This window comes from Salvelinus alpinus, chromosome 5 (genome assembly GCF_045679555.1).
Source record: "Salvelinus alpinus chromosome 5, SLU_Salpinus.1, whole genome shotgun sequence".
NCBI lineage: Eukaryota > Metazoa > Chordata > Actinopteri > Salmoniformes > Salmonidae > Salvelinus > Salvelinus alpinus.
In genome coordinates, this window is record NC_092090.1 from 56207351 (window position 1) to 56219835 (window position 12485).

Genomic DNA, 12485 nt, shown 5'->3' on the forward strand with positions numbered 1-12485 from the left:
AGAAGCACATTGCTTACGTCCGAGTAGTCCTGGAATGCCTCCTGGCCAACCACCTGTACGTTAAGGCGGAGAAGTGCCAATTCCATCAGGAGGAGATCTCCTTTTTGGGTTACCATATTGGCCCGCAAGGAGTCATGATGAATGGGAGGAATATGGATGCTGTCAGGTCATGGCCAGTCCCAACCACCATAAAAGGGTTACAATGGTTTTGGGGATTTGCCAACTTTTACCACCGATTCATGAAGAACTTTAGCTCGATCACCTCTCCTCTCACTTCAAGGGTGGTCCCCAGAAGTTGGGATGGAATTCTGCAGCTGATAAAGCCTTCCGCCTACTGAAGGCTCGTTTCACCTCCGCCACGTTGCTTAAATATCCAGATCCTACGCTGCCCTTCGTGGTGGAGGTGGACACTTCAGAAGTAGGTGTGGGGGCTGTCCTGTCCCAACGTCAAGGTAATCCATGTGCATATTACTCAAAAAAGCTGTCTCCAGCAGAAAGGGAACTATGATGTTGGCGATCGGAAGCTCCTGGAGGTGAAGTTGGCATTAGAGGAGTAGAGACACTGTCTGGAGGGCGCCCAGGCCCCATTTCTCATCCTCACCGACCATCGGAACCTGGAGTACATACTGAACCCACGCCAAGCCAGGCGGGCCCTTTTCTTCACCAGATTCGATTTCACGCTGACATATCGCCCAGGTTAAAAAAACATCAAAGCCGATGCCCTGTCTATGATTCGGGAGAGTTTCCTGTCTTGAGTGCATCCATAATCCTACCCTCTTGAGTCGTAGCCCCCATGCTCTGGGACATTCGCCAGGCCCTGGAGAGGGAACCGACACCTGCCACCTGTCGTCCTGAGCGCACCTACGTTCCCATGGGTATAAGGGATCGGCTATTGACCTGGGCACACACAGCTGTCGTTGCTAGACATCCAGGTATCACCCACACCATTCAGTCCAGCGCTGGAAAGTACTGGTGGCCCACCTTGGCGCAGGACGTCACTCGTTATGTCAACTGCTGCTCCATATGTGCCCAATCCAAATCCCCCCGGAACGCTCCAGCAGGGAAACTCCTTCCCGTGCCTCAGATTCCCGGGTCTCATCTGTCCATTGACTTTGTCACTGATCTCCCCTCTTCTAATGGTTTTACCTCCATATTGGTGATAGTGGACAGATTCTCTAAATCATGTCGTTTCATCATGCCTCTCTCTTGTCTCCTACCGCTCTCCAGGTCGCTGAGGCACTGTTCCAGCAGGTCTTCCGGCACTGTGGCCCCAAATTCACATCAAGTGTATGGAAGGCTTTCATGGAGAAGCTAAGGGTCACAGTCAGCCTCACTTCTAGGTACCGGCCTCAGTCTAACAGGCAGGTGGAGAGGATGAACCAGGAGCTGGGGAGGTTCCTGAGGAGCCAATGCCAGGACCAGCAGGGGGCTGGGGCCTGATTCCTTCCTTAGGCTGAATACGCCCAGAATTCATTGCCACACTCCTCCACCGGGCTGGCTCCCTTCCAGTGTGTTCTTAGAAACGTTTTTATAAAACTTAAACGAAATAAAAACAAGTAAAGTGGATCTGAAAACTAACTGCAACTAAACTGATTTTAAATAAAAACCTTCAAACTAATAGAAATAAAAACGAACATAAAAACACAAAACGCTAATGTGTGGGTGTGGTTTGCATGGTGTATGTAACTGTTGTGTGTGTGTGTGTGTGTGCACGAGCGCATGTGTGCATCTATGTGTGTGTGCATGCATTTTGGCGTGTGTGTAATGACAACTTACCCAATACCAGTGTAGGCCAGTTCGCTATCCGGGCTTTGAGACCTTGGTGGAATATCTCATGTAGAAACATGATGGTCTCACTGGATATAAAATGAATAAAAAACAGAATATCAAACATGTTTCTGTGTGTGCGTGTGTGTGTGTGGGTGTGTGTGTGTGCATGCATGTGTTGTACCTGTTGAGGAACACACTGCTGACATCATCGTGACTGATTGGAGGTTTCTTGGAGCTGGCGGCCATGCGGAGAGGTCTCAGGAAACAATTAACCAGGATAGACAGCTGGTGGACATACCTAGGGTTAGATCAACAAGGATCAGACTAACACTCTTAGAATAAAAAGGTGCTAGTGTGACAGGTTAAAGGAAATACTAATAGCCTGTTATACATTAAAAAGTATTAGTAAATTCATAGTATGTGAGGATCTTAAAACATCTAAGGTTAACCTGTTATGGCTGAAAGAGCAGCATTGAGTAACCTGGAAAGAGGTGGCCATTTCAAACGGCCTCGTTCTCAATTCTTGCTCGTACAATATGCATATTATTATTAGTATTGGATAGAAAACACTCTCTAGTTTCTAAAAACGTTTGAATTATGTCTCTAAGTGAAACAGAACTCTTTTTACAGCTCATTTCCTATCCGGAAGTGAGATTTCCAAAAAGCGAAGTGTCTCTTCAAGAGCTTGTCTATAAAAGGTCATGTCACTTAGGACTGTAGAAACACGTCATACACCTTCCTCTGGGTGTCATGCGGAAGTGAGAGCAGAAATCAGTTGATTATCTCTTTCAGAGAATGCATACACCCTCTTGGAGTGAGAGGACCGTCATTAATTTTTTTTTCTGAGGCGCGAATTTGGACCTGGACTCTCCACCTGGAAAACGGTCGTTATAGATGAATATGACCCCTGGCTTCGATTTTTTTTGATACATGTCACAATATCATCCTAAAGTATGTTTTTTCAATATAGTTTAATTATATTATTGAAATTTATTCGTGACTTTATACGTGATGCGTTTGAAGACGAAGGAGAGGTTAGCGCAGTAAGGCCAGTGTGCTTGCTAATTCAAGAGGGAAATAGTTATTCTGGATCCAAATAAAGACGGTTCTGAACAAAAGACCCCTTGTACAACATTCTGAATGAAGATCAACAAAGATAAGGACCCAATTTGGGATGCTATTTCATATATATCTGTCGAACTGTGCTATGCTACCGTTTGCTTTGTTGTGATGTTAGCTATTGTAGTAAGCTAATATGACGATATATTGTGTTTTCGCTGTAAAACACTTAAAAAATCGGAAATATTGGCTGTATTCACAAGATCTTAGTCTTTCATTAGCTATCCACCATATATTTTTCTGAAATGTTTTATGATGAGTAATTGGGTAGTTGACGTTGGTGTCTGTAATTACTATGGCTGCTTCAGTGCTATTTCTGACTGTAGCTATGCTGGTAGCTATGATGGTAGCAGTAATGTAAAACTGATTTATAGCTCAAATATGCACATTTTTCGAACAAAACATAGATTTATTGTGTAACATGTTATAGGACTGTCATCTGAGGGAGTTTTTTCTAGGTTATTTAGGTTGGTTCTAGGTTGGTTCTAGGTTAGTTAGGTTAGCTTTGTGCATGCTACTTGCATGCTACCGTTGCTGTGAAAAATGTCTGTCTGTCTTTTGTATTTGGTGGTGAACTAACATAAATATATGTGGTGTTTTCGCTGTAAAACACTTCAAAAATCGGAAATATTGTCTGTATTCACAAGATCTTTCTCTTTCATTAGCTATCCACCATATATTGTTCTGAAATGTTTTATGATGTGTAATTAGTAGTTGACGTTGGTGTCTGTATTTTCTCTGGATACTCCCGTGTGATTTCTGACTGTAGCTATGATGGTAGCAGTAATGTAAAACTGATTTATAGCTCAAATATGCACATTTTTTTAACAAAACATAGATTTATTGTGTAACATGTTATAGGACTGTCATCTGAGGTAGTTTTTTCTAGGTTATTTAGGTTGGTTCTAGGTTAGTTAGGTTGGCTTGTGCATGCTACTTGCATCCTACTTGTGCTGTGAAAAATGTCTGTCCTCTTTTTTATTTGGTGGTGAGCTAACATAAATATATGTGGTGTTTTCTCTGTAAAACATTTAAAAAATCGGACATGTTGGCTGGATTGACAAGATGTTTATCTTTCAAATGCTGTATTGGACTTGTTAATGTGTGAAAGTTAAATATTTTTAAAAAATAGATTTTGAATTTCGCGCCCTGCATTTGAGCTGGATGTTGTCATAGGTGTACCGGTGTCGGGCTTGCAGCCATAACAGGTTTTAAGAAGATCATGCATTCAGTATTAGTTGATAGATTGATAACATTTATATAATTGTGTTAAAATCCGTCAAGCATACAAAGGGTACGAATTGTGAGAGGAATGTGTAAACGTTATGTTGATTACTTTATGTTGTCGTGGGTAAAAGTGTTAATCTGTGATCTACCAAATGCTCTTAATCTATGAGCCTGAGATCGATTGCTCTGGTCTCCACTCAAGTTCACGGAGAATTCGCGGTCTTTTTCTCATTGTACTAAAAGTTCAATGAATAAACATTCCGTATCACACTCGTGATTCTTTCTACCCTTTTTCAGGTACGATATTGATGATAAAAAATAGTAATTTAAATGTAATACCTCGCTAACATGTCAAGAGTGTTTAAGGTTTGTCTTAGTAACATATTGAGGAAGTTAGTTAAGTTTGCAGAGAGAAATATGAGCCCTGCTCGGTTGCAGCGAAGAATAGCTTCGTACTTGCTAGGTACTACTACGTAGCTGCCATTTTATGTCGATTGTTAATGAACATGTGCGTTGTTAAGATATTTTGCGGTGTTATTTGTGTAATGGTTTTTCAAACACTTTATTGCCTGTTGCTAATTTGAGTTATGGTTTACTGAGTTAAAGCTTTGTGCTTGACAGTTATATTGAAAATAGTATTTGTTTCAGTGATGTACAGTGTATACTGTTGTGACTTGAATAAGCCTTGTACCCTACAAAACTATCTATTTCCTGTAGATCTGTTATTCTGTAAAATGTGTTACTTATGTAAAATGATTGCACTAAAAGTTCAATGAGTAAACATTCCGTATCACAATTGTGATTCTTTCTCCCCTTTTTCAGGGGTGTAACACTATCTAGAACCAAAAAGGGTTATTGGGTTGTACCCATAGGAGAAGCCATTCGAACAACCCCTTTTGGTTCCAGGTAGAACCCTTTTGGGTTCCATGTAGAACCCTTTACACAGAGGAGTTCTACCTGGAACCAAATAGGGTTCTACTTTGAACCAAAAAGGGAATTCCTATGGGGACAGCCGCAGAACACTTTTGGAACCCTTTTTTCTAAGAGGTAGGATGCAGACCTTGCTCCAGCCCAGCAATATAACACCTGAATACACGACTTGTGGTCTAATCACACTATTAGTGTAATCAGGTGTGCTGGTGCTGGATTCGAATAAATAACAACAGTCAATCATTCAATTCATCAATCATTCATTCAATCAATTAACAAATCAGCCACTCAATCAATCAATCAATCAGTCTCTGTGTGAGTGGTTTTAGGTACGTACTCTGTCTCAGCCTCCACCATGTTAAAGACGATCTGGTTCCTCTTCCTCATGCTCTCAGCATGGGGAGAACAGATGTAGTCCTGAACTATCAGCTTCCACTTCCTACGGCACAGCCAACCACGCATAAAGCTTTGCACCTGTACAGGGAGACAGACACACACAGGTTAGAAAATTTATTTTTTGGGGTAACATTTTATAAAATGTTTCCAACAATATAAACATATACAGACAAAAGATGGTTAAGAAGCACACAAACATCAATGACATCACACCTGCCCAGACCCACATGTTCCCACCGCATCAATCTCCAGTGCTTGTAAGACTATACCATATAACCTCAAATTGCGGTAATCTGTTTTTCTCTGTTGCCCACACCTTTTCAATATTTAAATAGTAATGCATTTGATTCTTCCACTGTCTCAACGATGGAGGATCATTTGATTTCCAGTTTTTAAGTAAACTTTTCTTTTTTTATGATTGACGAGAAAAGCACGGTTTCTCACCGCACCCTCATATTTCATGTCTTGAAATATGCAGATAGACAGATTAAAAGTAAATTTACATTGTAATAATTCTGACAGCCAACTTTCTAACTCCGCCCATAACTTTTCCGACTTTATAGCACACCCAGAAGGCATGAATTATTGATTCATTGTTAATTTTACACTTAAGACATGTAGAATTTGTGAATTTTGTCTCTTGTATAATAAATTCTATATTTTTGTTTATACTGGATTAAGAATACATTTTTGCTAACTGTAATTTTGTTAGTTATGTTGCAACACTCCCTTCATCTTGTGCCAATATCAGTTATTTTTAAGTCTTGGTTCCAATAGTTTTTTTCTAAGAAATGATCAGTTGGTGTCACGTTCTGACCTTAGTTCTTTTGTATTTTCTTTGTTTTAGTATGGTCAGGGCGTGAGTTGGGTGGGTTATCTATGTTTTGTGTTTCTATGTTGGGTTTTTCGTTTGGCCTGATATGGTTCTCAATCAGAGGCAGGTGTTAGTCATTGTCTCTGATTGGGAACCATATTTAGGTAGCCTGTTTTCTGTTGTGTTTTGTGGGTGGTTGTCTTCCGTGTCAGTGTTTGTTCACGTTACGGGACTGTTTCGGTTTTCGTTATCTATGCACTTTGTTATTTTTGTATTGTTGTCGTGTTCAGTATTATTAAATAATATGGACACTTACCACGCTGCGCATTGGTCTGACATTTCTTACTCCTCGTCAGATGAGGAGGACGAATTCCGTTACAGTTGGATAGGCTCTCTGCAAGATTTTCTATATATTACCTATCATATGAATATCCTGATATTAAACTTTTTTAAAGTTGCATGTATTTGAAAATGTCTACATTGGTCAGTCCAAAATGGCTTTTTAATTCTATCATGGAAATAATTGTATTTCCTATTACCATGTCATGTATGCCTTTAGTTTTCCATATGGGCCTATTTATTAGTGAAATCTGAAAAGCTATCCAAGAATTGTTCCATCGGGGTGTGTTTTTAGGGAGTGATATTGGTTCTTGCAGTTCGTTTCATTTTCTTCCAAATTGTTATACTGTTCTAAAGAACAGAAGTTGTTAATGTTCTTCGCTTTAGTCTTTGGAAATAGACACGTGAAAAGATTTTGGGGATCTGTATGCGCATCTTTCATATGTACCCATTGTTCCTCTTTAGTGCATTTAACAATATGTCGTAAGTAAAAGCCTCTGGTGGCGAGTTTTTACAATTCCAGGTCTGGAAGGTTAAAACCACCGATTTAGGGAGATGTAAAACTTTCCTTTTTATTCTATGAGTTGTATTTGCCCATATAAAGCCTGATATGACTGAGTATTATATTTAAAAGAAAGAATGTGTTCGGGGGGGGCGGTATTACGGAAAATAAATATAGAAACTTTGAGAGATTTGAAAAAAAATAATAATAGCGTTGTTATTCGTTTTGTAAGGGCTGCAAGGTGTTTACCAGGTTTATTTGGTAAAATAGTATGCTTTATTTGAGTTGAACCTGTAGTTGTTGGCTCTCTTCAAAAGATCATATTCCTGCTTAAATTCAGAATTGTATTTTCTTCTTTACCGTATAAAGATTTTTTTATGGGCCTTTCTAAAATAGTAATTAATTTCTAACGCAGATTTAACTTTTTCCGAGTATGAGATTATCAGTCCCCTAATGTACTCCTTAAAAGCAACCAAATTATGTTGGAGTTCTGCTGTTCTCTGTCCTATATCATGCTGAATTACAACAACATAAAATGCACTTAGTGACAGAACATTGACAAAGAACAGAGCACATTTTCAAGAACCGAAATGTATTTAATACATCATCTAAAAAGTAAATACCTTTACCAGAACAAATGTCAACATTTATTTTATTTATTTTATTTTTATTTCACCTTTATTTAACCAGGTAGGCTAGTTGAGAACAAGTTCTCATTTGCAACTGCGACCTGGCCAAGATAAAGCAAAGCAGTACGACACATACAACAACACAGAGTTACACATGGAATAAACAAACATAGTAGGAAAATCTATATACAGCATGTGCAAATGAGGTAGGATAAGAGAGAAAAGAGAGATAAGGCAATAAATAGGCCATGGTGGCGAAGGAACTACAATATAGCAATTAAACACTGGAATGGTAGGATGTGCATAAGATGAATGTGCAAGTAGAGATACTGGGGTGCAAAGGAGCAAGATAAAAAAATAAATACAGTATGGGGATGAGGTATATTGGATGGGCAACTTACAGATGAGCTATGTACAGGTGCAGTGATCTGTGAGCTGCTCTGACAACTGGTGCTTAAAGCTAGTGAGGGAGGTAAGAGTCTCCAGCTTCAGAGATTTTTGCAGTTCGTTTCAGTCATTGGCAGCAGAGAATTGGAAGGAGAGGCGGCCAAAGGAAGAATTGGCTCTGGGGGTGACCAGTGAGATATACCTGCTGGAGCGCGTGCTACGGGTGGGTGCTGCTATGGTGACCAGTGAGCTGAGATAAGGCGGGGCTTTACCTAGCAGAGACTTGTAGATGACCTGGAGCCAGTGGGTTTGGCGACGAGTATGAAGCGAGGGCCAGCCAACGAGAGCATACAGGTCGCAGTGGTGGGTAGTATATGGGCTTTAGTGACAAAACGGATGGCACTGTGATAGACTGCATCCAATTTGCTGAGTAGAGTGTTGGAGGCTATTTTATAAATGACACGCCGATGTCGAGGATCGGTAGGATGGTCAGTTTTACGAGGGTATGTTTGGCAGCATGAGTGAAGGATGCTTTGTTGCGAAATAGGAAGCCGATTCTAGATTTAATTTTGGATTGGACATGTTTAATGTGAGTCTGGAAGGAGAGTTTACAGTCTAACCAGACACCTAGGTATTTGTAGTTGTCCACATATTCTAAGTTAGAACCGTCCAAAGAAGTGATGCTGGACGGGCGGGCAGGTGCGGGCAGCGATCGGTTGAAGAGCATGCATTTAGTTTTACTTGCATTTAAGAGTAGTTGGAGGCCACGGAAGGAGAGTTGTATGGCATTGAAGCTCATCTGGAGGTTAGTTAAAACTTCTTTGTAATAGGGGGCAGCATTTTCACTATTGGATGATTTGCGTGCCCATAGAGAACTGCCTCCTACTCTGTCCCAGATGCTAATATATGCATATTATTATTACTATTGGATATAAAACACTCTGAAGTTTCTAAAACTGTTTGAATGATGTCTGTGAGTATAACAGAACTCATATGGCAGGCAAAAACCTGAGAAAAAATCCAAACAGGAAGTGAGAATTCTGAGACTGGTCAATGTTCAACTCATTGCCTATTCAATTCCCTGTAAGATATGGATCCGTTTCCACGTCCTACGCCTTCCACTAGATGTCAACAGTCTGTAGAATGTGGAATGAAGCCTCTGGTGTGATGTGGGGCCGGATGGGAGGTGTTTCAGTCATTGGTCTGGCAGAATGCCAGTTCCTGGTCACGCGCGTTCCAAACAATATCGTCTTGCTTTCCATAACTTCTAGAGACACAAAGGAATTCTCCGGTTGGAACGTTATTGGATAGTTATGATAACAACATCCTGAAGATTGATTCTCTACTTAGTTTGACCAGTTTATTCGACCTGTTATATAACTTTTTGAAGTTTTCATCATGAAGATCGTCAAAGGTAAGGGAATATTTATGATGTAATTTCGTATTTCTGTTGACTCCAACATGGCGGAGAAATTTTGTTATTTTGAGCGCCGTCTCAGATTATTGCATGGTATGCTTTTTCCGTAAAGTTTTTAAAAAATCTGACACAGCGGTTGCATTAAGAACAAGTGTATCTTTAATTCTATGTAAAACATGTATCTTTCATCAAAGTTTATGATGAGTATTTCTGTTATTTGACGTGGCTCTCTGCAATTTCTCCGGATATTTTGGAGGCATTTCTGAACATGGCGCCAATGTAAACCGAGATTTGTGGATATAAATATGCACATTATCGAACAAAACATAAATGTATTGTGTAACATGATGTCCTATGAGTGTCATGTGATGAAGATCATCAAAGGTTAGTGATTAATTTTATCTCTATTTCTGCTTTTTGTGACTACTATCTTTTGCTGGGAAAATGGCTGTGTTTTTCTGTGGCTATGTACTGAGCTAACATAATCGTTTGGTGTGCTTTCGCCGTAAATCCTTTTTGAAATCAGACATGTTGGCTGGATTCACAACATGTGTAGCTTTAATTTGGTGTCTTTCATGTGTGATTTCATGAAAGATAGATTTTTATAGTAATATATTTGAATTTGGGTCGCTACATTTTCTCTGGCTTTTGGCCAAGTGGGACGCTACCTTCCCACATATCCCAGAGAAGTTAACATAGTGTCCAAAGAAGGGCCAGAGGTATACAGAATGGTGTCGTCTGCGAAGAGGTGGATCAAAGAAAGAGCGACATCATTGATGTATACAGAGAAGAGAGTCGGCCTGAGAATTGAACCCTGTGGCACCCCCATAGAGACTGCCAGAGGTCCGGACAACAGGCCTTCCGATTTTACCTACTGAACTCTATCGGAGAAGTAGTTGGTGAACCAGGCGAGGCAATCATTTGAGAAACCAAGGCTATTGAGTCTGCCAATAAGAATGTTGTGATTGACAGAGTCGAAAGCCTTAGCCAGGTCGATGAATACGGCTAAACAGTGATGTCTCTTATCGATGGCGGTTATGATATCGTTTAGGACCTTGAGCGTGGCAGATTGCATAGCGGTGAACGTGCGGTGAGATTCGAAATGGTTGGTAATCTGTTTGTTAACTTGGCTTTCAAACACATTAGAAAGGCAGGGTAGAATAGATATACAGTGGGGAGAAGAAGTATTTGATACACTGCCGATTTTGCAGGTTTTCCTACTTACAAAGCATGTAGAGGTCTGTAATTTTTATCATAGGTACACTTGAATCATAGGTACACAGAAACCTTTGTTTGCAATTACAGAGATCATACGTTTCCTGTAGTTCTTGACCAGGTTTGCACACACTGCAACAAGGATTTTGGCCCACTAACTCTCAAGGTCCTGGAGTGGCCTCGCCAGTCTCCAGACCTGAACCCAATAGAAAATCTTTGGAGGGAGCTGAAAGTCCGTATTGCCCAGCGACAGCCCCGAAACCTGAAGGATCTGGAGAAGGTCTGTATGGAGGAGTGGGCCAAAATCCCTGTTGCAGTGTGTGCAAACCTGGTCAAGAACTACAGGAAACGTATGATCTCTGTAATTGCAAACAAAGGTTTCTGTACCAAATATTAAGTTCTGCTTTTCTGATGTATCAAATACTTATGTCATGCAATAAAATGCAAATTAATTACTTAAAAATCATACAATGTGATTTTCTGGATTTTTGTTTTAGATTCCGTCTCTCACAGTTCCGTCTCCCGATTCCGTCTCTCACAGTACCTATGATAAAAATTACAGACCTGTACATGCTTTGTAAGTAGGAAAACCTGCAAAATCGGCAGTGTTTCAAATACTTGTTCTCCCACCTGTATATATATTTTTTTTTAAGTATTTACATAAGTATTCAGACCCTTTGCTATGAGACTCGAAATTGAGCTCAGGTGCATCCTGTTCCCATTGATCATCCTTGAGATGTTTCTAAAACTTCATTGGAGTCCACCTGTGGTAAATTCAATTGATTGGTAGTGATTTGGAAAGGCACACATCTGTCTACAGTCGTGGCCAAAAGTTTTGAGAATGACACAAATATTAATTTTCACAAAGTCTGCTGCCTCAGTTTGTATGATGGCAATTTGCATAGACTCCAGAATGTTATGAAGAGTGATCAGATGAATTGCAATTAATTGCAAAGTCCCTCTTTGCCATGCAAATGAACTGAATTCCCCAAAAACATTTCAAACTGCATTTCAGCCCTGCCACAATAGGTCCAGCTGACATCATGTCAGTGATTCTCTCATTAACACAGGTGTGAGTGTTGACGAGGACAAGGCTGGAGATCACTCTGTCATGCTGATTGAGTTCGAATAACAGACGTGAAGCTTCAAAAGGAGGGTGGTGCATGGAATCATTGTTCTTCCTCTGTCAATCATGGTTACCTGCAAGGAAACACGTGCCGTCATCATTGCTTTGCACAAAAAGGGCTTCACAGGCAAGGATATTGCTGCCAGCAAAGATTGCACCTAAATCAACCATTTATCGGATCATCAAGAACTTCAAGGAGAGCGGTTAAATTGTTGTGAAGAAGGCTTCAGGGCACCCAAGAAAGTCCAGCAAGCGCCAGGACTGTCTCCTAAAGTTGATTCAGCTGCGGGATCGGGGTACCACCAGTACAGAGCTAGCTCAGGAATGGCAGCAGGTGTGAGTGCATCTGCACGCACAGTGAGGCAAAGACTTTTGGAGGATGGCCTGGTGTCAAGAAGGGCAGCAAAGAAGCCACTTCTCTCCAGGAAAAACATCAGGGACAGACTGATATTCTGCAAAAGGTACAGGGATTGGACTGCTGAGGACTGGGGTAAAATCATTTTCTATGATGAATCCCCTTTCCGATTGTTTGGGGCATCCGGAAAAAAGCTTGTCCGGAGAAGACAAGGTGAGCGCTACCATCAGTCCTGTGTCATGCCAACAGAGAAGCATCC

General features: G+C 40.6%; 1 protein-coding gene across 4 annotated transcripts in view; it reads right to left on the reverse strand.

The window, feature by feature from the left end:
* The window catches only part of LOC139576367 (ras-specific guanine nucleotide-releasing factor 2), a 244912-nt gene that overhangs the window by 144756 nt on the left and 87671 nt on the right, over positions 1-12485 (reverse strand). For all 4 annotated transcript variants that reach the window (XM_071402412.1, XM_071402410.1, XM_071402411.1 and 1 more), the window contains 3 exons: positions 5384-5520; positions 1952-2068; positions 1777-1856 (listed from right to left, as the gene is read on the reverse strand). In XM_071402412.1, the coding sequence (XP_071258513.1) occupies positions 1777-1856; positions 1952-2068; positions 5384-5520 (334 nt within the window). The remainder of the gene's footprint in view (positions 1-1776; positions 1857-1951; positions 2069-5383; positions 5521-12485) is intronic.